The 26270-nt window shown below is 40.6% G+C and overlaps 2 protein-coding genes across 2 annotated transcripts in view; both read right to left on the bottom strand.

Moving 5' to 3' along the window:
* The window catches only part of CUNH4orf19 (chromosome unknown C4orf19 homolog), a 40406-nt gene extending 25186 nt beyond the window's left edge, over nt 1-15220 (bottom strand). The window contains exon 1 of the mRNA XM_041490437.1: nt 15099-15220. The gene's annotated coding sequence lies outside the window, so the exon portion shown is untranslated. The remainder of the gene's footprint in view (nt 1-15098) is intronic.
* Nucleotides 15221-19749: 4529 nt separating this feature from the next.
* The window catches only part of NWD2 (NACHT and WD repeat domain containing 2), a 51826-nt gene continuing 45305 nt past the window's right edge, over nt 19750-26270 (bottom strand). The window contains exon 7 of the mRNA XM_041459299.1: nt 19750-25382. Within this exon, the coding sequence (XP_041315233.1) occupies nt 21450-25382 (3933 nt within the window). The 3' untranslated portion in view covers nt 19750-21449. The remainder of the gene's footprint in view (nt 25383-26270) is intronic.

Raw genomic sequence — 26270 nt, 5'->3', positions numbered from 1 at the left:
CTTCAGATGACATTTTGAATCCTTAGTGCTAGGAAACACAGACTTGGGAACAGGTTCTCCTCATCATTGCTGTTATATGCATATATATATATATATATATGTGTGGAAAGTCCTGCACTACCAAATTTAGTTTTTAATAATGGACATTCCTCTAGATAGATAAATGAACTGAAGTGGCTGTTGCTTCTTCCTCCTGCTTTTGGGAGAATGCATCCTCCTTTTGTGAATGAGTTTTTCTTGAGAGGGTGGAACCACGTCTTGTCTTGCTTCAGAATTATGATACTGATACTGTTCCACTGATGAAGAGTGGAACAAATGGATGGGCCCTTATTCTATAGCTGACATACATTTAGGTAGCTCATCTTACATCAGTATTTGTGTAATCACCCTTGCTAAAAATGACACATATATTTGGTTTACTATTTGTTACGAAATACTTGCACCCACAGTGTGAACACTCCTGTCACATCTGTGGGGTGGGGTTTGCAATACAGGGGAGTTGGGCTGCCAGCTTTCTGGAGTCTGCCTCAGAGCAGCAGGAGCACCTGGTCCTGGAGAGCCGGGACTGGAGCAGGTGTCAGTGAGGTGAAGTGTTAACATGAGGCTACTGAATGCTTACTGCCTTTCCTGCAGCTCCCCAGCTCGTGTGTGGGAGGTGTAAATCTGTACCCAAAGGCCAGAAAACCCCATTGCTAAAGTAGGCAATAGCTTTACCCTTTTCTCCTTCTGCTTTCTGTGTGTGCAGAGACCAGACTGTGGTGGGGCACCTCCTCTGGGTGAGAAACAGGAGGTTTTTTTTGTTAAAATTGAATGTTCACATAAGGGCCTAAAAGACACATAAAATCCTGCTGAAGCCAGATTCTCCTCATCCATTTGAAATTTCTAGCTTTAATGTTGGCATTATTTTCATCCTCCAGACAAATTAAAGCTCAGGAAGAGGCATCAGCCGTGAGTCCTCTAAGCAAAGCAGGAGTAGCAAAGATGAAGATTTTGAAAGTCGTTTCAGTGAAGCAGGCAGTAATGAAGAGGATTTTCAAAATGAAAACGGTTCCCTAATGTGGTTTCTAATGCCTTTTCAAACTGGGTAGCAAAGGTGTTTTTCAGATAAGCTACTGCAATTCAATTAGATTGACCTAATTTCTATTTCTTCTCTTTCTGCTACAGATTTCCACACTGATGCAATTTAATTTTCTTAAAATCATGTTATGGCTTGGAAGGGATTTGGGTACAGCACTGTTAATTGACAGAGTTTAAATACAGGAAATGTTCCCTAAAGCTTGCCTACTATGTATGCTCATTTAAGCTAAAAAAACTTAAAAAGGACTTTTTTGATTTGGGGAGATGAAAGTTTTTAGAAGGAAAGTAAGCATTGTTGCAGTCCAGGGCAAATATAGTTTTTAAATTAGGAGTAGAGATTATAGGCCCACTCTTCTATATTTCTATCATTCTCTTTGTGCTGACTGCTCACAGTGATACATGAAGTGGCACAAACTCTCACTGAACACCTATAAACTCAGTCGTGTGCATCACATCCCACAGTTAGCAGAATTGGTTATGCATTTAAAGCAGCTTTATCTAGAAATAGAAATCCTTACTGGGCTTTCTTCAGCTACTGTTTTCTTTCTTTAACCTAATTAAATGCTGATTTAAAATGCATTGACGACATCAACATTTGAATAAGATTATGGTGTGATGGTTCTAGGTTCCAAGCCTTCGAAATAAATAAAAGTTGTTTTCAAAGCATGAAATTACTTTTTCTTGTAACCCATTCCTTAAATTAAAATCACTAATCCTGTGAGACTGACAATCCAAGCAACTGTTTAAGCCTGAAGCCTAATTTAGCCATAGAAATGGCGCTGCTGTGAAGCAAAAATAAACTAATAAGTAATCCAGATTTAAATCAGCACATCATTCATTTATACAGAATTGCTTCAGTTTAACTATGCCAGTGCAACCCCACCCGTTTTTTCAGAACTGTGAGCAGTACACATTGGTCTTTCCACACGGTGCTTTGGCAATGGTTTTGCAGCTAAAGCAGTGCTACTGTGGCATTTAATGCAGGCTGGGTTGTCACATTTCCAGTGGCAGGAGACCCCTGCCGTGTGCTGCTGTGAGTCTGCCTTGCTTGGCTGGGGTTGGTATGTACTTGCAATATGCATATGCAGGATTGAAACCAAAGGGATAGTTCTGAATGGTAAGAGACCTCCTCTCTGCTTGCAGTCTTTGTTCACTTCATATGTAAAGAAGATCTGAAATTCAGGTATTTGTTTCTCTGTTGTAGTTTTAAGTACTAACTGGTGTGATTTGTATGCAGTCCAGGGATTTTAAGCCGACAACACAATGAAAAGTTGTTATTATTACTCAATATTTCTTTTGATTTTAAATTCAAAAATGTAAAATTTTGATTTTTTTCAAGATGTATCACATCTTGAATGAGCTTTATCGAAATTTTGAAGTTGCTGAGAATAGATAAGTCTAGCGAAGACTTCCTTTTCCTGCAATGCAGTCACAGACGACTGATACCAGTCCTTCAGTCATGTGATTGCATTCTGTCAATGGATGTTTCCTCAGCTTTGACAAAAGCTATTTTTTAATGTTAAAATCAGTTAAAATCCTGGAGCTCAATGCATTCCAAAGCAAATACTGATGCAGTGCACATCTTTTACAAATCACATTTAACTGAGGGCCTAAGTGATTTATGGGAACTCAGAATAAAGAATACCTCCAGTAAGAACTTTTTTTTCCTCTCAGCTGTTTAAACTTTTTCTCAGGTTCTACTGACAGGGATGCTTGTGTGGACCAGGGACTGGAGCCTGTAGGGGTCTGTGCTGTCCCTTGCAGCATTCTAAGTCTTTTCTTGTGGTGATTCACTGTATACACTTCCCAGATTTTGACATCTAGAGGCATTCCTATTTATTATATGTAGATTTTTTTCAAATGGCATGTGTTAATAGGGATGAGTAGGGAAAGGTAAGTCTGATTTACAGAAGCCACAAAGATGTAGTTTTGTTCTGGTTGAGAAAATGTAATTTTCTTGTGGTTTGTTTTTAAAATTCCTTGTGAAAATACTATTTTCCCTTTATAGCACTCTCCTTGTGATGGTCTTTACCTATTTGAGTGAGCCTTGAGGTTCTTGGGCCCCTGGAAAAAATATCAGGGCTTAGTTTTTGTGCTCCTTCCCAGTCTGATATCCAAAGAACTGGGCTGCTGTCCCAGTTTGGATCACAGTGTTGGGAAGATGAGATGGTGAAGAGACAGGAAAATGGTTGAGTTACTAATGGAGACCCAGAGAGCTATTAGATTCTATCAAATCCTGCCTTGTTCATGTCAAAAAGACATCAGAATTCATTTCAGCTAGGATGGACAGACAAATCTGCATAAAAATGTAGTCAGTGCTCTCCTAACCCTTCTGCTATCTGATCAAGTTTCGGTCTACACATCTCATTGTCATGAGGTGAGGAAGGGGTCTGAAGGAATAAGATATTTTTGTCCTTTACAGGAAAGAAGGCCTTTTCACACAGTTCTATCTGGCATATTACCTCCTGAAATCCTTTAATTGTATCCAGCTGTATGTTTTTATTTTCTCTGTAGCAAAATGTTCTTGCAAAAGTGACTTATGAGTGACTTGCTGTGAATTTTCCTGTCACAATTAAATTTCTGTGATGCTGAACTGCTGCTAAGAGTTGGCTGTCTTCTCACCTGTTCCTTGTGCTGTACGTATTCAACAGGAAAAAGTGAATTTGAAGCTTCACAATTAACAAAAGTGCTGAAATCAACAGCAGCCTGCTGTGGCTAGAGTTTAAACCGAGTTCATAAGGTGAGAGCCTGTGGTCAGAGGCCTTGGCACCTGCAGAAACCATTGCACTGCCCCGAGACAGCTGGAGCTGAGGGTGTCTCTAAGGTGACCCCTGGCCCTGGGTGCAGCACCGCAGTGGCAACAGGGAGGAGTGGTTTTCCCCAGAGGTGAGGCAGAGAGACAGCTCTCTGCTGATTTTCTCCTTTCTTCCTGTAACAAGGGTTGTGTTTGTTAGTCAGTTCCTTATTCAGGTGGTGTTTAACAGCCAAGAACCAACATGGGAATTTGCAAAACAAGCCTGTGGCTTTATCTGCAATACCTCTACTTGTGACATGGTGTTAAAACACTAGCACTGCTAAAGCCTGAATTGGGACAAGAAAGAGAAACCCCTTCAATATTGTTACCTGTAGAAAGGAACACTCTGCATGTGATGCTGCGCAAAAGGAACAAAGCTTGACTAGTTCAAGCTATATTGAAAGATCTGTTGTTTGGTTTTGTGGGTTTTTTTTTTCATTTATTACCTTTTCAGATAGTAGAAAGTTTGGAAGCTTGAGAAATGATGATTCCATAGACAAAGTCTAAGAAGAAGGAAAACAGGTGGCAAATATTAATATGAGGGCAATTAACAGTGTGTTTTGGGTGGAGCAATGACTGGGGAGGACAGCTTTGTGATTAACAGGCCTGACTAACTCCCAACAGTCTGGCAGTGCTTCCTGCTGGCACTGCCTGCCTGTGCTCTCTGTTGTTCTAGATGTGGATGCACTGCAGGAGGGGTCCATGGGACACAGCTCTGGTCCAGCTCCAGCTGCAGTCAAGTGCCATTCCCTGGCAGAGCAATTCACAATTCCCTGTCTGACTGTATGGGATATTAGTTTTTTAATGCATGAGACAATGCCTAGCAAAATCTGTTTAGTTGTCTTAAGTCCTGTTACTAGGCTTGACAGCAGCATGCTACTGGTAGATCCCTCCTGTGTGAGCAAGGCAGCTTGACAGCTGCATTATTCAAAGCAACCTAAAGCTCACAAACCTGGTGTTTCCTTGACTTTGGAGAGTCCCTGCTGCTCTGGGTGAGCTCTGAGCCACCTCATGCCCAGTGCAGACACTGGAACCCACTGATGCCAAAGCCACATGAGGCAGTGGTCACCACAGGTTGTGCAATACCCTCCTGATGACACCCTTCATATGGGATTTCAGGTATCTGCAATTATGTGCCTTCCAAACCCAAAGGGATTAAAACCCAGAGCATTTCTTTCTCAGGGATAATGCATTCTTTAACAATAAGAAAGATGTGATTGGGTTGTGCCTCCTTATTCTCCCTAAAGTAAGGAAGGTTGGATCCAGTCTGGAACAGTCTGGTAATCTATAAATTAAATATGGTTTAAATATGGTGTGTGTTATTAGATGTGTCTGGGACAGCCAAAGCAGTGAGGCCTTTATCCCTTGTGGTGCTTGTAGATGCTGCTGTAACACAAACAAGGAAATGCTGCAAACCCCTGATGGCAGCTCAGAGACAAGATACCTGGAGCCTCCTTGCCTGGGGAAACTCTGCAGGAAGGGAGGGGACAAAACCCCAAAATATAGTGGGAGCTGGGTAATTGTACCCTGTGAGTAACAAACACCTCGGAGTCTTGCAGGTGTCTCACCTAGATGCTTCAACAGGCCATTAATGGAAAGCTCTGTGGTAATCCATTGCTGTCTTGCTTCCTTAAGGAAAACTTCAGGCCTCCTGGAAAGCAAAGGAAGGGCCTGGAAAAAGCAGGGTAGAGCTCAGGCTCTGTTTCAGGCAAGCCTTTCTTACGAGGTCTTTCAAAAAGATTTATTGGCATGAAGCCTAAATCATATTTGTGTTGTGTTTTGCTGGACTAAAATACATTGTTTCTCAGTGGGAGAAAAGTGAATTGGCTCAGTGAGGAGAAGATTTTCTCAAATCAGGCATTTCTAGCCTTTGTTTTCCACATAGGTGTGTTATTTTTCCCTTGGGAGGAAAGTATCAAAAGATCTCTCTGTGTGGGAAGGTGGCATGGGAGGAGAGTGAAGCTAGTTCTGCAAACATGCATATTTCAAATACCACCCTAGAGAGAGGCTGCAGATTTTTGGAGACTGGGCTCCATGTGGTAGGTGGGAGGGGGTTTCTGTGCTATTGATTAATTTCAAATTGTGTGGGATTTTCCTGGCATAAATGCATAGGGTCTTTGCCAATTTAAACTTAATTTTCCTTCTGTCAAAGGAGCTGCAAAAGCTGTGTGAAGAGGATGTTTTGGGGATGAAGGACTCCACTATCTGCAGGCCTTGATGGAATTAACCTTTCCATTTTTTTCTGGGAGAAGGAGCATGACTTTTCCTGTGCAGTAGTGTATTTACTCATGTAGTTTCTTTTGCAAGAAACTTTCTTTTCCAGAGCCTTACTCAGGGAACTCTGTACGAAGCACAGAAGGGTTTTTTTTAATGTATCTTTGAATATTATGCTACTTACTGGGAATGTCATGGAGATGAGGAAAACCAAAACAACCTGAATAAAGAACATATCCTGCAGGGTAGCAGTAGACCTGTACAGGTTGGGAAACAGAAGGTCAAATCTAGAAAACAGGAGGCTCCTAAGGGACCGAGTCCTTAGGTTAGAGAGTTTGCAGTGCCAGTCTCTAGGTAAGCTGTTCAACCAAGTTAGCACTGCACTGCACAGTGAGGTCTGTGGACAGAGCAATATTGCAGGCTGCAGGAATGTGAGATAAACTAGAACTGTACAGGCCAGAAAAAAGTCTGTTGTACTGAACAAAGAAATCTCAGTCTGTGATTAACTTCATTTCATGTCAAGAGCAGAACGTACAAATCCAGTACGTACAAATCATGGCGTGCTACTGAATGATACAAGCCCTGCAGCACAGAGCATACCACCGCTGGATCATTTGTCCTAAACGCACTTTAGAGAAATTCAGTCAGGTTAAGTTTATGCTAACAAATACTCATTTAATGCAGCTGTTACAGCAGTGCAAATCACAGGCTGGCAATACGCCATGCTCCTGGGGCTCATCTCAAGTACTGGCCTTGTAAAACATTTCTTTTTGCACATTTCTCTTTTTTACATCAAGCTAGAATGATATAGAGAATGGAAAAGAATTTCAGAAAATAAGAAGAATCAGTGGTTTAAAAACATCATGATTGTTCGACAGAGGCAATTTTAACATATGTAGCAGCTTAACAGGCTAAAGAATCAACAGATTTGGGGGGAAATATGAACATTTAACCTCTTGGAGGGAAAACAGAACCCACAGGGAAAAGAGACAATGTTGGTTTCTCTATTTTAAAGAAAATTTATAGTGGAATAGAGGAAAAAAATTGCATTTTCTGTGGCTGTAAGAGTTCAAGTTATAACTGTATTTTCCAACTGGAATGGAAACAGAAGGAAAAGGTACTGAAACTTGTTTATAAATAGCTTGAGTTTGCAGAGTTACACCCTTGGTTTGTCACTGCTAGCCCAAAGTGAGTCCTACACAAAGGAGTAGGTATGACCCACAAAGCACATGCTATAAATTCATTGTTCAAACCTGTATTTTCCGGGCAAGACTGAAACAGAAGATGATGAATTAACAGCTTGGCCACCTGCCCAAATTTATAGCTCCTAGCAGGTCTGAAAATCAGACAGCTATGCACAGGGCACGATGTGTGGGCTAAGGCACATACAGGATAATGGATTTTGAGAAGAGAAAGTAAAACCTGGAGAACAATGTACTTGGTGCAGAAGAGTCAGGTTTGAAAGAAAAAATTGATTTTGCTCATTTTAAAAAACAAACCTCACCAAGTTGTCCTCTTTGGAAACAGTGTAAAAATAATTTGATCACTTTCTTCATTATTCCTTATTCTTGTTGCTTTTTAATTGCATCATAACACGAAATCTAGATAAGTAATATGGCTTGCATTATGACACCTGGAGAAGATGCTTTCCTCATCAGAAGAATTTTACATGTTGTGGGAGCAAATTTAGTTTATTCTGTGAGCAAAATAATATTGTTAATTATGACAGGTATTGGTGGTCCAGAGTTCACATAAATGCCTGGCATGTTAGGGGCAGCAATTGTTTGTGATCAGGTGTTTCAGTGAATGGTGAGGCTGGGGTGTGCCTGGCTTGGGCAGTTATTTCTGAGACAATCTTGCAGCCTGTAATCTAGAACTGCTTAGACCTAGACTCCTGTGGGGATTTTTGTGAAGAATCAAGTATGTGCACTAAAATTAGGAATCCTTCTAAAACAGTATAAGCTATGTAATTCAGCTTCCTTATCAGATTTTATCTGTGTCTTCTTTCAGATCAGACAGCCTGAAAGCTGTCTTCTGCATTTATATTTCTTTCACCTTTTTTTTTTGGGGGGGGTGGGGTGGTGGTAGGTGATGGTGGTGGAGTAGGGTGTGTCTTTTCCCCCAGATTCGCTGCTCAAGATGCTTCTCCTACACAAAGCTGCTTTTACATAACAAGTGTGGTGAAAATACCAGGATGCTTTTTTTAACCTCGTTGTTCCTGAAGATTTGACATAGATTGGTCAGCAGAGAGTAGAAGTAGAAAAGCATAGTTAAAGAAGTAGAAAAGCATAGTTAAAGAAGGCTGTGAAAATGGATAACAAACCTTTAAAACAGAAAAATACTCAAAACAATTATAAGTCACACTCAAGATTTTTCAAGCAATGACTCTGATACAATACTTTAAAAGAGGTCCTTTTATGACTTTCTTACATGAATTCTTTTTGATTCAATGGGCTTTTCTTTGCTTTTAAATACATCACTTAGATTAAAGTGTAAAGCATAGAGTTAATTTAATCTAGAGCTCTTTAGAGTGCAGGTGAACTTTTCCATTTTGTTATTTTAAACCAATTTCCTTCACAGACATTGAGTGATTATGGGTGGCTAAGGGAATGATTGCACACAGCAATTTCTTGAACAAGAGCAAAGAGCTCTTACGTTATAATTACAGTAACTATTTATCAGAACAAGGCAGATCCAATGTATTGACCACTGCATCAAAAAGGTCCAAATGTTGCTAAAATGTGATAATAGTGAGATAGCAGTGAAATACAGCTGCATTTCTGTAGTATTATTGAATTTCTGATCTTGATTGCATTTGCAATCTTTTTTAGTCTCTCAGGAAAACAATACTTGAAAACTATAGGAAAGGATTCATTGCCTTAAAAGACTTAGTTTGTCTGGCATCAAGATGCTTAGTATTTTTTTTTCCTTTAATCCTGTGCAAAAGAATGGACTATATTCACCAAAATTATCAATGAAGATTGCACCATCAGGTGTGATATGCTGGAGCATGTTTTGCCTGTGGAATTGTTCATGATGCTGTATGCTAACACCAGGCTGACATTTCCAGTAGAACTGCTTTCTCCAGGGACTATAAATGAAATGTCTCAGGTCACACTGTCATAAAGCAAATATCTGCTGCTTGTGTTGAAACTTTATTTATTGGTCAGTCTGACATATTGCCCTGTGACAAGAAAGTCACTGGGTTGGATTTCTAAAGAGTGTTAGTCTCTAGAGGCAGATTTGGCTCTCAGGACATTTGGGAGACTTGGGTTCAAGTTCTGCCTCCTACCCAGAGATGGGGACTGATTTACCTCCTTGCTTCTCAAACCTGGCTTTGCCCCACATGGAAAATCTGGGACAAATAGTTTCACTTTCCAGGAGGAAAGTCCAGCCACACTGATTTCTGTGGTGCCACTGTAAAACTTTATTGTGGAAGGATGGTAGGGAAATGAAAGAAAGCTGAGGCTGTAGTTTGATGGATACCGGGTGCTGGTAATTGGCTGTGAAAACAGCAAGCTGACTTTTCCCTGCTTCCTCTAGCTTTTTGCCCTTGGCTTTCCACTGTTTTCTTAAACTGTCTTTGAGGTTTTTTATCATCTGAACCCTAGCAAATCCCTATGTTTTTACTCTATATAAACAAAAAGTGAATGGACATGTTGTATAGAAGGTAATTAATGGGATAATTACACTGAGCATTAGTTTTTAAAGTATATTGGTAAATACAAACTAGCCTTTTAGTAATCTGTGTGCATTCATCCAAAGCAATGGAAAACACTCCCAAGTGATTTTAATTTAAAAAGAGATGTTAAAAGACAAAAATTGGACATGGTATATGGTGGTAGCTTCTTGGGCCCCTGGTAGTCTTCCATTCAGGGCTGATGGCTGTAGTTTTTCTTTCATTTACATTGAAAATGAAATCTTATGGTATTTTTGGTGTTTATCTCTTTATCTACATTTGCCACTGAAATGGTGCCTGGCAGCTGAATCTGTATTATCTTTTCTGTGCAGACATTGCTTATTCACTACTAATGTTCAGTGGAGACATGCACGTACTCTGACAACAAAATTCAGAGCTGATACCAAGCCATGCAACATATGCTAAATTCACATGGGGAAAGGGAATACAAAAATAAATACACAAAGGGCACAGCTACTGAGATGGTAAATATTGTTTTTTCCATGCCACACCCAAACCAGAAATAGAGACAGAGGAGGCCTTAACAAAGCTTGATTCAGGTTCCTGACAGCTGACACCAACTGCTTGTTTTCCACTGAGCTGTAGGTGAATGAGACTGCCAACTTCAAAAGCATGAATTAGCCTGAGACTTAGGCTTCTTTTACTATGAGTCAATCAGAAGTAGCTGAGAAGAATAGCTCCATGGAAATGTGTAGTGTTAAAGTCATGTTAGTGCAATTGCTATCAAGCTTGCTTGCCATAAGAGAGGAAGAGCGGATAACACTTTTTTTGGAGGTAATAAACTGTCTGTACAGTAATGGGAAAGTGTGGATTCACTAGCTGGGCAAGTGGAGCCTGGATTGGCTGCGGGCTGCAGTGCCAGGACTGGGAGCTGCCCCTGCACAGTGGTCCTGGGTCCTGGTGGGGGGATTTCTGCACCAACTCGGCTTTGGGAAGGAGCACAGAGCCCAGAATGGAGAGGAGGAGATTGCTGGGTAGCTGTGCCAGGGAATAAGTGGTGCTTCTGCATCCCAGGCTATTGCACAAAGCTCAGGTGCTTAATAAGGTAGATAAAACTGGGCACTCCCACATCTACTGCTGATAAAACAGGGCTTCAAAGTAGCTGTAGGTTGAAGGGGGAAGTGAGTGTAAGACATAGAGTCCGGTCTACACATACAGCCATTGCAATAAATCCAGTGGGGAGGGTAGGTAGTCAGGGGAGGAGCAGACCTGCAGGCTGGTGGGCTCTCAGGACTGTGGACATGTTGGCTCCACATGGCTCATGTGGGTCACTCCCTGCCTCTCCTGCCTGAAGGCTGCTGTCAGATGCACTGCATCAGAGTGTATCATAAGAGCACAGCAATGCTAACCTGCCTGGAAAAAGGGCCTTAACATCCAGCACCTGCTCTGAGCACGGCAGATTCGGCAGATGTGAAATAATATGTTTTGTTATGGTCTGGAGAGCTTCTGTCCAGCACAGGCAAACCTGTGCTGATGCCAGGCTGTTTCTGCTGGCAGCACTGTGCTGGGTAGCACTGACCCCATTTGCATCGGGTTATTTCTTTTCTCCTGTCCTCTGCTGGCAGTGTGAGGATTTGATACTATTCCTACTGGAACCAGTGAGAAGAGTTGCCAGGGTGGACTTCATACTGAAAGGGTTTTTAGTCACTGGGTGTGTGTTATTCTTGATATGGAGTACTCTTTTGCTTGTTATTCAGCTCCTTCAGAAAATCAGATTGCCTGCAACAGCAAGGCATTGGACCTTGTTTACACAAATTCATACAAATAACTGCTCTTTAATGAAAAAACATAACTATATTAAAAAGCTAGAAGGGATGCAAAGTTGAGCCATGTCAAACTGGTAAGAGTAAGCCCCAAGGAGAAGGCTTACTCTTCCTTGCTATCCTAAATGGAAAAGTAACTTGTGTGAATTAATAATAGAATATTCAACCAGAAATATTTTTCTAACCAGAAAGCATCTGTGCCTTTGCAGCAAACATCTGTGATAAAGTGAAAAAAAAAGAGAGTTAAATAAACTTGTATAAAAATGGCAGACAGGGAAAAAAGTCACACAGAAAAAAAACCAAAAAACAACTTGGGCCTTTTTTCCCCCTGCCTCTGCTGTAAGTGATTAAATGTTTGGTCTCCACACAATGTATTCAGTTCTTAATAAAATTTTAAAGTTCCTCCATATGTCTAAGAGAAAGTGACCCTGAGGAGAACTTACAGGAAAATTGCTGCCTTCTTTTTTCCCCCTTTCCAGCAATCCCTTTTGACCTTTCTATGGTAACTCAATTATTTTGTCCATTTTGATATCAAACTTTCATTAAGTAAAATTACATTGCATGTTGTACCTGTTCTCCTTAGCAATACATCCTGCTTGCCAGCCCTGTTCTGTAGGTCAGCAAAAATCAACAATTTTCATGCATCATTGCTTGGACATGAAGTTTTGACATCATGCTGGATTTGGACTCCAGCACGATCAGGTGCTAAATGAGGTGCTCCTGGTTAAGGAGCAGTGGGGTTTGGCCACCTGCTCTGGTTAGCTACGCCCTCCCCACTGCTGTGTGGAAGGCACGGGCATACTCTGCTGACAGGTGATCATATATAATCCTCAGAAAGGCAGGGTCTGAAGGAAAAATTTTAAGTTCCAAACAAATATTTATTGCCTGACTACATTTCATCACATTTCAGTGGGTTGAGTGTTTCCCCTCCCCTGTCCTTTGTGAAGCAGTATCAGTGAAGACGTAGACAATGCTGAGACCATGTTTAACTGGATACAGTGTAAACACAGCAAAAGACCATCCCTCCCTGAAAGATGTGAAGAAAGGCTTTCCTAAGCTTTCATTCAGTAAAGTCTGAGAGCAAATACTTCTAGCAAGTTTGTTTCCTTGAGGTCAGGTACAAACAACAGTGTGGTTAGAGAAGGGCCTCAGCACTCACAAGTGTTTGCCTTGCACGGTGAACCACTTTTAAGCAGGCTTTCCAAGGAAGGAAGGCACGATTCCCTTCCCTTGAAGATTTGCCCTATCTTGCCACCTACCTAGAGCTGTGCAAAAAATCATCGGGTTGATTTTCAGTACTAGCCTTAAATGTGGTGCAAGTTCCCTGAGATCTGCAAACTGGAAGATCTGGATTGCCTTTTGATCAATGCTTGTCTCAGCTTTGGCGTAAAGAGAAAACTATTCTAAACTTCTGACAGTGTTTTGATTTTTATATTTGCTTGGCTTTCCCCAAAATTCTGGGGGAAAATTCTCTCTTAGGTTTCTAATTGTCTCATTTTCAGAGAGAATAACCTCTCTCTTCTTTTGTTTATGAGCAGGAAGTATTTGATTTGTGTGTCTTCCCTGTGAAACAACACTACATTTGGATCTATATTGATGTGCCAAAGCAAGAAAATAGGTTAGTTTGTTTCATCAGAAAAGAATAAAAGGTAATAATTAGAGCAGTACAAATTTCCGCACTAAGAGTAAAATTGTGGGCATGAAAACATATCTGAATTATTGGAGTGATTTGTATTCTTTTCTTTAGGAAAGGAGTTAAGGAAGGCTCTCTCTCATTCAATTTCCACTCTGTCTTTTCAGTCACAGAGTAACTTCAGTGTGTATTTTACCTTCCACCCTACAAAGACACTTTGTGTAATTAATGTGCAACAAATATAACTACTGAGCTACCAAGCTGGTTTACCATGACACATGCAACTTGCACAAACATTTCTTAGAAGAGACTGGCCATGGCAGGCTGCTTTTCATGTTTTGGGTGCAATGCCTTCTCAGTCGAAAGCCTGTGGTTGCCTGTTTATTTGGGGGTTGTGGTGTTCCTCTCCTGAGATATAAATGTAGCTTAGCAAATAAGCCCCTTATCTACAACAGTTTCTAAATAGATTTTTGTAAATAATATAGGCTCAGAAGCCAGTTACAGTAAGCTCAGAGCAGTTCTTTTAAAGTGTAGTGGTTTATTGCTGCACTCCCATCGGCACAGTTGGGAGCTACTCTGTCAGGACTTGGTACAAAGAGTTTGATAAAGAGAACTCATGGCTCAAGCTGATCTAGACTGTGCTTACATCTTAGCCCTCCTCAACACGAGACCTACTATTTTTCAAGATGGGCACCCTGAAAGTGAATGACAGTGTTTTGAAGTGCCACTGGTAAACTTGTTAGGACTCAAATTTATTTTTAATACTGATAAAGACAACTCCCTTTCTTTTCCCAAAGAAAGTTGAGAGCTTATCTGAAGAAAGTTGCTTCAGGTATTATTGTTCTCTACTTCTTTTAATATCTTCTAGGATTATGTAGAAACAAGAAAAAGAGATGTGTTTTATAGAATTTATAGAACTGTGGAAAAATTACATTACTGGCAATCGACATCCAACCTCTGTAGGAGGAAAACAATAAACAACACTTGCTGCTTTTAAGCAGTGGGAATCCTCAGGATGTGGCAATCCTATGATGCACTAGAGATCTTTAGTAAGTTTGGATTGTGTAACCATCTAGAATGCAGTCTTTAAATTCCTATAGAGGTATTAAAAACCGAGTAATTAGAACACTGTCTGAAAAAAATTACAGTTTACCAAAAATTGTCATAAGAAAAAGATCTTTGTGATAAAAATGTTAATGCTGTAGCCTGGAAAACTCCACTGCAAGTAAAAAAATTAACTCATGCAATATTGCCAGTAATTGTCAGTGAAACTTTATCATGCCGTGTGAAAACTGATTTGATTTAATGCAATTTAACTTCTTAATTTAAAATAAACTGGTTTTAACTGACTTTCCTCTTACTCTGTATTTTGCTATTTTATTCTGCTTTTATGGAACACTGTAGTACTCCCCATCTTTCATTTGCTTTTGTAAGATTTTATTTTTAAATGTACCAAATTCTAGGAGGGGAATGTAGAAATAATGTAAGTTCATTGAGGAAGTCAAATCCATTAAAATACAGTAGGATTGGTGTAAATGAAACAATGTGCAATTCATTATATAAGGAAGTTAGAAGAGTTCTAAATCATTTCATTTCAGACATCAAAGACATATTAACTCCTCCTTTACCCCACATACTCCAACTCCACCATTTCAATAACTAAGAGATCTCTAAAAACATTGCTTTTTAAATAGGTTTGGCTTAAAAATTGTTTTCTTTAGATTTTCACTGAGCCAACTCTATTTCTGAGTGTAAAAACAATCCTGACTCTACAACAGGTGGAACAAGTGAGATCAGATATTTTCAGTATAATGTTCTTAATCTGTTCTGAAAGGCAGAAAACAGAGTACAAAACATGCCCTGTAAACTGTTTCTCTAGAAAGCACAATATTAAAAGTTTAAAAGAACTTTTCCTACCTGTAGCTTTTGTGTGGATCAGGAAGTGTAGCTTTTCCTGATTACAATCTTCCATGGCTTAGCTTGGCTTCTGCATTTGAATGTTAAATATGTAAGAATGCCTTGTTTAGCTTGGGAGTTTGCATGACCTCTTAATGAGACTCTGTAGTTAGTGTCATTGGGTATTAAGGCATCATGTGACTGTAGATGAAAATAAAATCCTTTAAAGTTTGCATTTAATACTTCCTAGAATCTGTAACCCTTTACCTGCAAGCTGGATAAAAACCTGATAGAGCTCACCGTTTTCTGGCCAGGGTTAAAAGAAGGAGAAGCGGAAGAACACGTGCCACGCAATTCCTTTCCTCCGGGACAGTCACAACGACCACAACAAAGCCCGAGCCTGTCAGTGTATTCACGCTGCCATTTGCGTATTCTTTAAATTAAATCTCCCTGTATCACAAACAGTGCTGGAGGGATTTGGCAGAAAGTTCCTCTGTTGCATGTTGCCTGGCAATGACATTTATTCCCCACTGTTTCGCGTGATTCTCTAAAGAGAAAATCAGCTCTGAGGTGTATTTGCAGGCATCATGTCACATTTACCTTTGAAAGGTGCCGACTTTCCTGGAGTCATTTGGATTTGAGTGTGGTGTTTCCAGAACTGATAAGAAAGATGTTCCGTTGCCACAACCAGCTGAGAGAGTTTTCCCTGTACAAGGCAAGCACCTGGGTCATGTGTGATCTTTACCATATGTCGATGTACCTGGAAACTGTAAAACAACCTCCTGGAAAGAAAGAACTGGCACTAAGATTGGCTGTGTCCGCAGCTGGGGGGGTGCAAAGCAGGGCTAACAAAGCCTTCTCGATAACTAAATCCCTTAGGGTGTGGGGGTGTGGTTGTTTGTTTTCATTAATTTTTTTTTTTTTTTTTTGGTGTTAAACCTCATGGAGGCACTTACATGAAGTTAGGCTGCTGTATCGAGTAGGCGTGCTGTTCTCACTCTAAATAACGCCGCATTTACAGTTGCCTCCCTGCCTTGCAGGGATTGCATCCTCGCCTTCCCTGTGGAAGGAGGGTGCTGGATTAAGATCACCAAGGGCTTGGTTTCCCTGGTATCCTCTGCAGTGAGCTGAAGCCGAGGCTGTCAAACCCCTGTCAGCAGCGGGCTGGGGCAGGCCGGGCCCGGCCCGGAGCAGGGACTCGCATGCGCCACCCGGCCCCAGCCTGGCGCTGCAGGAGCCAGCACACATAGGGGCCGAAACGGCATGTGCCAGCAAAGAAATCAATAAAAGTTGCTTTGGATATTCTTATTTTAAGCAGACAAGTAAGTCATAAAGTCGTAAAGAATTGCCAGGCTAACATATCCCCAGGTTGTGAGGGCAGGTGATGGAGGCGGGAGATGCAGAGTGCAGGGCTTCCCCTTCAGCGCGGATCTGCAGCTGCGAGCAGCCCTGTGCTCGGACCGGCCTTATGGTCCTACCCAGCCGGGGGTCACCCCATGGCCGGCTCTGTGGTATTTTGCCTGTGGTATTTTACCATTGTTCTTGTGGCTGCTGGGCTAATGAGGTGGGCTAACAGGCCGAGAAACGTCCAGTAGAAAAGCTGTGTTTTAAGCCAGGAGGCCACTCAAAGCAAACACAGCGAGGCTGCGTTCCCCCTTCTCCTGATGCTCGGCATCCTTTTCAGACCCCTTCCATGGCTACTGTATTTTTTGTTCCACAGACTGTTCATTCTTGAGATTTCTCGAACCAGCACGCGGTATTCCTGTCTTACTAGAGCAGTTCTGGCCCAGCCCCTACAAACCCAACCGTGCTGTGCTTCTGAAACTATCGTTTTCTGTGAGTATGTGCGAACTGCTGGCGTCTTTTTGGGTCGATTGCCTGACAGGTTTTCACAGATGTGTCCTGCAGGAAAGGATCACTTGTCTCACCAATCCATAGTGCTTGTTCAATAACACGGGTGTAACACTTTTTCAAAGGAAAAGTAGTTGAGACATTCAGCCTTCAGACATCCTCTTTTCCCTCTAATCTCATTCTTGTACCTTAGTTCACTGTTTTGGCTGTGGTTTTCTGGAGAAAGAATGCTCCTGCTGAGATAGAAGGCTGCCTCGAAAAATTGCAGCCTAAAAGGCTAACTTTATGACTTTATATGCTATTGTCAGTGTGATATTACAGTGGGAAGTGCTGGGCAATTTACTAGCAAGCAATGGGATAATGTAGACAAATGGCAGCAAACTATCCAGCTGCTTTGGGGATGTTCTGTTTTCATCTGTGCTACAGCATGTCTGGATTTTCGCTTCAAGTCCCACCTTGCAATTCTGTGTATTTCACTTTAAATATGCTGACTAGATCTATTTTAGTCTGGAAGCTTTCTCACATGCACTGAAATGCATGTGTAATCAGAGATGTAGTAGGAGAGCAGGCAGATGATTTTATTTATACAGTACTACGTGGTGAAAGCTCTGACAGTGGGAACATGTGAACATGCCTTAAATCCATTTTTGTATATTCCCTGCTGAGGCTGGAGAGGAGCCCAGTGAGCTATCACCAAAAGAGCAGGTGCTGCACATGGAGAGTGTACCATGGCTGAGTCGGGGTGGGAGCTTCACCCACCCCGGCAAGCAGGGGCAGCATAGGTCTGGGATGACAGGACAGCAGAGGCAGGGAGAGGAGCTCGGTAGGGACAGATGTTAACAGTCACTTGGGGAAATGTGTGATTTTAAGAGCATGTTATACTGGACTGGAAACATTCCCTCAGCTCTTCTGCTTATTGGCCTCTGTTTTCAAGTGAATTGAGCACTGTATAACTTGTCCTTGATAGTGAAAGACTCTTTTTCACAGAAGGGTGATGGTTCAAACTGCTCCTGCTGGAGAAACACGTGATGAAAGGCCTCATCCTGCCTTGGGAAGGATTGTGATGACTATTCTTGCAGCCTTGACCTTTCCTGTTGAAACTGAGAATTGAGATTTTGAATTGGACCCTCACTGAGACCATCAGTTAATGCCATAAAAGTCAGGAGACTACCTCAAAAATGCAAGGAATGGTGTTCTGTAACCAGACTGGAAAGGTAAACCACAGGCAAAAATGTAGCTCACTGGTCTCCCTGCAGCCATGTGGTGATCTAGGAAGAGTAATGTCCATAACAGGTTACAAGAACCTGAATTAGGTTATATCTGTAGCATAAATACTTTATAATGATTATTAGTAACAAACCCTTGTTAGTGAAACCTATCCAGAGGCCCTAGTCCACACTTGGATGACTACATGATCAATTTTATGATTATATTAAAAAAATGCAGTGATTATATTAAAAATATGATTATATTAAAAAAATAGAATAAAAATAGATTTCAGAAGCCTGTCCTTTTGCAGTCTTAATATTTATACTAAATGAGGTATTTTTAAATCTTTAATCAACAAAATGAAACAATGCAGATTGCTGTTAACAGCTTTATGGAAGTGCCCCAGAGGACCCATTTTATAACATAGTATACAGACACATTAATAATTTTTGACAAAGAGCAAACTCTCAGGGTTTTAAACTGAAACAGTCCCCTCAGCATGCAAACACCATTTCAGCAATCAGTATTTGCTTTAAATTCTCATTGCAAAATGGCCAATACTTTTGTTTCTGCAGGTAAAGGGCTTGAGTGTGCATCATGGAAAAATCAGGGCTGGGGAACCACTGAAACCTGAATGCCTTCTGAATGCAACCTTTTCCAGGCTACATGTTAAACCACATTTTGATGTTATCTGATAATAATGTGAAACAAAGTCGAATGGCCACCGGCTGTTTGAAATGAAGTCACGGGCCATGCATTCCCCAGCTGTGGTGCAAAGGAAATGACTGATAAAAATATTTTTTCTAGCTGACCTCTGGCTTACCTTTGTCTGCCTAAGAATTTCCGGCTAATTCCCTGTTAAAGCTTTCTTGCAGCTACAGCCTATTCCTAGAATCTTCTGTGTCAGAAAATACAGACTCCACCTGAGCTTGTTTATAGATGCACTTTATCTAAAAGATAAATGAAAGCTTTGTTCTAGAGATGCAAACAGTGCTTCTTAACAAAAAGTGAATTATACTATTCACTGTTCTGTGATTACATTATATTCCATTACTACCCCAAATCAGCCACTCTTCTGGCAGACAGAGGATTTTACCCTTCCAAGATAATGAAAGAACTAACTTTCCAGTCTTACACAGGTTATGGACAGGGAGTTCAGGGTCAAAATGCACAAGTCTTGCACCATGTTTGAAAGAAGGTGGAAGTTGCCTACCTTTGGAACAGGATCCTGGGAACTGTGGTGCCTCCTCCCATTGCTTCACAGGTCTGAATTGGAGTGGGGTTTCAGGTCCCTTTTCTTGTGCTTTTTACTGGGTTGGTCACAAAAGCCTTCATGTCTGTTGATTTGCATACTGTCAGTATGCAATCTAGTCATAAACATCATCTAAGAAGGCTGGGGTTTTTTTTGGCAAATCATTGTATTTTGAATGCTTGATTTAGTTAGCTGCAATGGGAGAAATTGGAATACTGGAATTTTTCCTTATCAATACTGTCCTTAAAAATTATTTATGTACAGACCAAAGGAAGCTGCAAAGGCCACATGTCCCTCTGCCAGAGTGGAATTTCCATGAAATTAAGGGACACACACAAGTTTGCTTCCACAGTTTATTAGTACAAACAATGCATACACAAGACTGTATATTTGTTTGAAGACTGCAATAGATTTCTAATTTAACAACTCTGTAACAAAATTTAACTAAATTTGACATTTATGAAAATATAAATCTCTGATTGGGTAGGTTCTCCCAACAATACAAAGTTTACATAAAAACATTCAATATGATCTATTAGTTGCAAACCAGTTAGGAAAAATCATTCAAGTCACTTAATATACTATATTGGCTTGTACATTGAACATTCACACACTACATTAAGTTCTAACTTAGCATTCATTTCTTGGAAATTTGTGATACAGAATTCTGATTTAAAAAATAAGATTATTCTGTTTAAATAATTTGAAAATATTTCCATGGGTGTGTCATCTTTAAGATATGTAAGTAGGGGAAATTTTTCTTATACTTTCAGATGTTATCCAGTATTTTTTTTTTACTTAGGAAAATGTAGGGGTTTTTTTTTTTTTTTTACAGCATTTGTCATTATTTCACAATTTCTGCCTTGAAACTGGTAAAACTGTACAAAAGGCTCAGAACAGTTTCTGAAGCAGAAAGTGAAGGCTGTATGCATGTGAAAGTAAGAAAAACCCATTACAAACTGGACTAAGAAGGAACCTGTTGACAGCCTTTACATTTAGTGGAATATTTCAGCAGGTACACAAACAGTCTCAGTGTTTGGTCATTTGATCTGTATTTATCATGGGAAAGAAGAGAAACAATACTAAGGCAAATGTTATAAGGACTAATACATGGCATGTCTGAAAACTACCAGGATTACTTTGGAGACATAGGAGATACTTCAGACTTTCTTACAACAAAATGGACAGCAACCTTTTAACATAAAGAAATTAACGTCTTTAAAAGTGTTCAGCAGTAACACCCTTCTCGTTGAAAAATTTTCATTACGACCTGTACTAATACACACTATGAAGACGAAACATTTCCCTAAACCAAAAATAAAACCCCAATCCATATACTTCCTTTAGAACTCTTATAATTTTTATCACAATACAGAAACCTGAAATCCCTGCATGCAATTTAAACAAAAAAGCTTTCATTCTGTTCATTGAGGTGAACAAATACTTGTTGCCTCACATGCTGACATGTTAGCAACTGACTGGCACCTACTCCTTTCAGCCCAAAGATTAAACCCAATTAAAAAGAAAAATAAAAGTAGGTATTTTTAAAATGATGATGGAATGTATCAAGTGTTCCAGGTTGGCAGGTGACATCTTGTCATTGCACCATCAAGCAGAAAAGCACATTTTTGCAAGTGGGTATAAAGTTGACTGTTAGCTATAGACCCATCTAGGTGACTTGGAATATAAAATAGTGGTCTGACTTCTCACCAGTCACTTAGAGCTTTATTTAAAACAGTCTGTCAACCACAGATATTATCACCTAACTTCTAACTTATGTAATAGCATAACAATTTTGACAGTATTGCTAGAAATTTTTAATCAAGGCCCTGGTGAAATTGTGGACTAAACCTTGTATTCCGAAATTAAAAAAAAAAACCCTGCAGCCCATTTGCTTTATGTTTGCTTTTATGTTTACAGAAATGTAAGACAGGAAAAAACAGCTGGTCTGCCCTCTGCTGTTTCTATCTGTCTTCCAAGAAACGCACTGATTTTTACATGAATTCAGAAGACATACCTAAGCAAGTGTACTATTCAGATAGGCTCACCCAGATGGTTACTCAGTTGTCAGATGCAAAACTGTGTCTGCAATCTATGGCTGAGCACACTTTCTCATAGCAGTAGCTGTGTCTTTTGGTTGGTGTTGCTTCACTCACCTCAGCTTCTGTAACTGTAATGGGGCTATCCCTTGCAAATACTTCTGTTGATTCCCTCCAAATGCAGTCTGCAGTCACTTTGAAACTATAATTGTGACACTTTGGCCTAATCACTTGTGTTGCGTTGTTGAAAATCTGACGGCTGTTTGAAGTAGCAATCTTGATTTTCAGTGCAGCATCAACTCGATCCACTACAGTGTAAGTACCTATACTTCCATCATCAAATCCAATAATAATGTTTAAATGTCTCTGTGAGAGTGCAAGAAAAGTGGGAGTTTTATAAAGAGAACAGGCACCGATGTTTTTGCCATCTGCTAGCCTCATTACAATTAAACTAGAGACTGCACCATTGTCATCATCTTCTTCCCCACGACAACAAATGTACACCAGGTAGCGGCCATCGCGAGACAGCCTCTGCCGCCAGATGACACCTGGAGCGTGAACCACGCGAAGTTTTCCGCTGTGTAGATCAAGCACATTGATGTTCTCATCACCACGGGTTATAATTCCTAGCTTCCCATTTGGAGATATTTCAAAGTCTTCCAATTTTTTTAAGAAATTGGTAGGCAATTGTACACGTCTGCAGATGACTTCCTCTGTTAGGCTCCAGATGTTCACACTTTCAGTAGATGTTATAAATACTATAATATCTGGGCAGTCTGGTATCAACTTAATGTCCACAATGCTTGCACCATCATCACAGCAAAACTTCTTTGTTATACTGCCTGTCCAGAGACTCACTGCCAAAACTTTGTTCTTTGCCATTCCAACTACAAATGTATTTGCAGTTGTTATAAACGCATTCTGTAAGGCAACTAAAATATTGCAAACCCTATGTCCTGTAGCCAGTCGCCAAACTCTGGATGCATTTTGCTCACAGAGAGAGACTACAAACTGGTCATTATGAGTAATCATTAGCTCTGAGATTTTTTGTCCATTAATGCGAAAGATATTTTCACCGCTAACCGTGTGCCATACATACTGGCTGCATTTATCATCTGATGTAACCATTATCTCTCCAGAAGAGGTCAGCACACAGTTTTCAACAATACCTTCATGCTTGAACACAGCTTCAATAAATCCAGTGCTGAAGTTCCACTTGTGGACAGAATCTGATCCATCCAATGTGTATATTAATTCACCTCTGGCTGGCAACACCAGTCTTCGGATGGGTTTGCCAGATTTGTCAATATTGGACATAGCAGTTATGATGTCTATATCCCAGATAGAAAGGACACCACTGGTGGATAAGGATAGCAGCATGTTATGATGATTTGATTTAATTAGCCTGACTATAGTTCCTGAGATTTCCTGTAAGCTTGCCATACACTGTCCAGTATCTCTTCTCCAAACAAAAATGGCTGAGGTATTTTCCATTGAAGCAATTATACAGTTGCCATTTTTGGACAACACGGCAGATATAAAGCGCTCATTGTGTTTAGCTCTAAACTTTTCAGCCACCTTCCACACACGAGTGTCAAGAAGTTCAATGCTGAGAGCCTTACAAATTAAAATTGCACTTTGGTCTTCAGAAAGCTCTATGCTGACAACTTCGCTGTCTTCTCTTCTGCAGTCAAAGTCATCTGTAAGCTGGGGTTTTGCGATTTCCTCTGTATTCCAAACAGAGAGGCTACCCTCACTGTCCACCATCACCATTTCTTGGGCTGTGTCTAAAATGAGAAGGAATTTCACAAATCCACTTGAAAATTCAGAGGTCACAGTGGTCAGCTTCTCTCCACTGCCCAAGTGGAAAATGGTTGCGGTGTTCAAATACTGCCCGCAGAATGCATAAATTCCATCTGGAGAACACTGCACACAGGTCACTTCGTACCAGCAGTGGAAGTGATAGAGAGGCCAACCGTAAAGCAGATCTATTACAGTAACATCTTTACTGGCCTCCAGCCAAGCAAGCGCATGGTTGACCGATAATGTAAATCCATTTATAAAACTGGAGTCCCCTGCAATTCCACAGTGTTTTGACCCCTTAATTTCCACCTCAGAAAGAAGACAGGAATTTATGTTATCATACACCAAAAGAGTGTTGTTTGTTGTAGCTACTACAAGATACTTTTCATCACTACTAAGCTTCATCCCTAAGATAACAGATGGAGCAGTTGTAATTTGCCTTAGTAACTGGCGGGTTTCTACATCCCAAGTACTAATGGAGCCATTTTCTAAAGCAGCAATAATTGTGCTGGGATTAAATGTAGGCAAAATCTCGGTGACATGCATGCAGCTGGATGACAGCGGCAGGCGCTCGGGGCTGTAAGTCACATCCATGGAGGAATGCAAAGGGACGATAGAGCAGTACTTGGGTCCATCCTTGTCACATTCTAGGAGGAGATGTCTGAGTTTGGGCAATGAACTTACTACTGGGAGAAGTCTCTGCTGCAATTCAGCGGAGAGTGAACCTGGGTATTTTACTACTTTGAACTTTATACTGCGGAGGGTACTGGCCAGAAATTTCAGCTCCTTTTCTTGAGAGTAAGTGTAAGCTAGTTCTATGTCAGAAAGTGCTTTATCAAATTGCCCTATTCTAATCATGGTGTACAGCCAGCTGAAGTTCATGATGACTCCGTACAGAAGATCATCAGTTCTTCCACATCTCGTTAAGTGATGAATGAGCTCTGTCATTTTTCTGTGATTAATAAAAAAGATATCAGGTTCCAATGGGTTACACTGAAAGACCCAAGGCTGATCTGGAGCCTGCCTGTCAAAAGCCGCCTGATCCACGCAGTGCTTTTCATCCTCGTTCATGGCTCTACTGGCACGGTCAGGACAACCACTCAGATACTGGTCATTGCTGTAAAAAGGTTTTCTTCGTCCACCTGACCAAACACCAAGGAAATACTCTGCCATGACTGTGTGCATTTCACGCAAGTCTTCTTCATTGTGCAGGTACAATTTCTGGGCAATTAGTTGTAAGTGCCTATTTGCCCAAAGAAGCAGCGTTACATTTTTCACCTGCCGCTCTATTAAGTACCCCTGTAAGCCCTCCTTAAGTCTTGCAATGTATATATATGGAATTCTCAATGGGTTACTCTCTCTGACTCTCTCATTCAGTTCATACATAACACTGTTGTCAAGGGCTAAAATATCCTCCAGTTCCATTTCACTCAGGCCAGATTTGGACATAGTGATGTAGCCAAGTGCTCTTGACAACAGTCTTGACCCACACTTGTTTTCCAGTGACCAAAACAACTGCTCTATGCTTTCGTGGACAGTAACACAGAGGGAGGACTCATCCACATCTTTGTGAGATCTCCAGTGCCTGACCTCCCTGAAGGTTAAGTTTACAAACATAGGCAGTGTGCACTTGGAGAATGCCTCGTTGACATAGATTTGTTGCCCTGATGTTACTTTCCTTTTAACTCGCAGCAGCTGATGTTTCAGTACTTGACTACACATCTTTCTGTCCCTTGCAGTCAACTCAATATAGTTGCTTTCTTCATGAATAAGGCACCTCAGTTTTTGCAGGATCCCGTGCTTGTTTGGCAGTGTTGACAAAATTATCCGTACTGAACGTGGAAGGTGAATGGGAAGCCACCAGAGCTTTCTACCATCATCACTATCTGTTAGCTGTTCTAAAGCATCAAATATAATCACCAGTGGCCTGTGAAATGAAGACTCATTCAAGAGATTTATGAACAAGTCCCGAAGGTCATGAATCTTTTTTGGGTAACTTTGTACGAGGCAGCGATAGTTGACTGCTAGTTGTTCACAAATGCTTTGAAGTATATTCTTCAGATCTGTACTTGTTTCAGTGGATCCCAAAAATCTTATAACTACCACAGGGTCAGAATCTGGTCCCATCTCTTCTTGCAACCAGGAATAGGCCTAGAATACAGAGCATAATTTAGTTTATATCTCAATGAAGCATAGTAATAGAGTTTATTAATAGTGATAGTCTATACATGAATAAACATTTGAAAATATTACTGGTTGAATAGAAATCCTTTCACTGGCAGAATTCAAGGCAGGTGCACTGAATGAAATTCAGTATCATCTTTGTTTAGCACAAAAAGGCTCACATCAGAGGGGGCATGACTAGAATGTACTCCACAAATCCCAGGGTACTCTTCACAAAATCTCAGTCTCACCTCTGTAAGTAAGTAGATAGAGTCTCTTATAAATAGACTTAGACTCTACACAATGTCATCTTTGGTCAGCCACACCAGCCTACCACCTAAACCTGTTTAGCATGGATTCTGGCTGAGTATAAAGACATGTCTCTAGAGGACATGGATCAGAGTACAGATCCCTGGCCCATAGAACTACACTTTGCCCTGGCGTACCTGTGACTTTTACTCTAAAACACTGCCACAACAAAGAAAAAGTGTCTTGTCTCTTGAAGTTTTCCTCGTTAGAGCACTCCAAGCCAGTGAGGAATGTAACCTCTTTAAATCTTCCCAGTCTGTGCAGGCTAACACACATGGTTCTACATCTCTTCACCTCACTTTATGTTATTTTAAAAGAAAAGTATTTAAAAATATTATTTTAAAAGTATTTTAAAAGAAAAGCAGAATCAGAGTCTCTAGGTTGACTTACATACTCATATATGAAATGAGATCTTGAGTTGCAACTCCCAATTTCATATACACAGCTAATGTGACTCCACAGGAAGTAGCGACAGCAATTTTAAAAAGTATTCTTCCCTTCTTCATTTCCTTCTGGCTGATATGGCTGTTTCCCAGCTCACTGTGCTAAATTCTCTGACCATCCTGC

This window comes from Pyrgilauda ruficollis, unplaced genomic scaffold (genome assembly GCF_017590135.1).
Source record: "Pyrgilauda ruficollis isolate IOZ18807 unplaced genomic scaffold, ASM1759013v1 scaffold1, whole genome shotgun sequence".
Classification (NCBI taxonomy): Eukaryota; Metazoa; Chordata; class Aves; order Passeriformes; family Passeridae; genus Pyrgilauda; species Pyrgilauda ruficollis.
The sequence above is the reverse complement of the archived record's forward strand: the minus strand, read 5'-3'. Positions and strand labels throughout refer to the sequence as shown.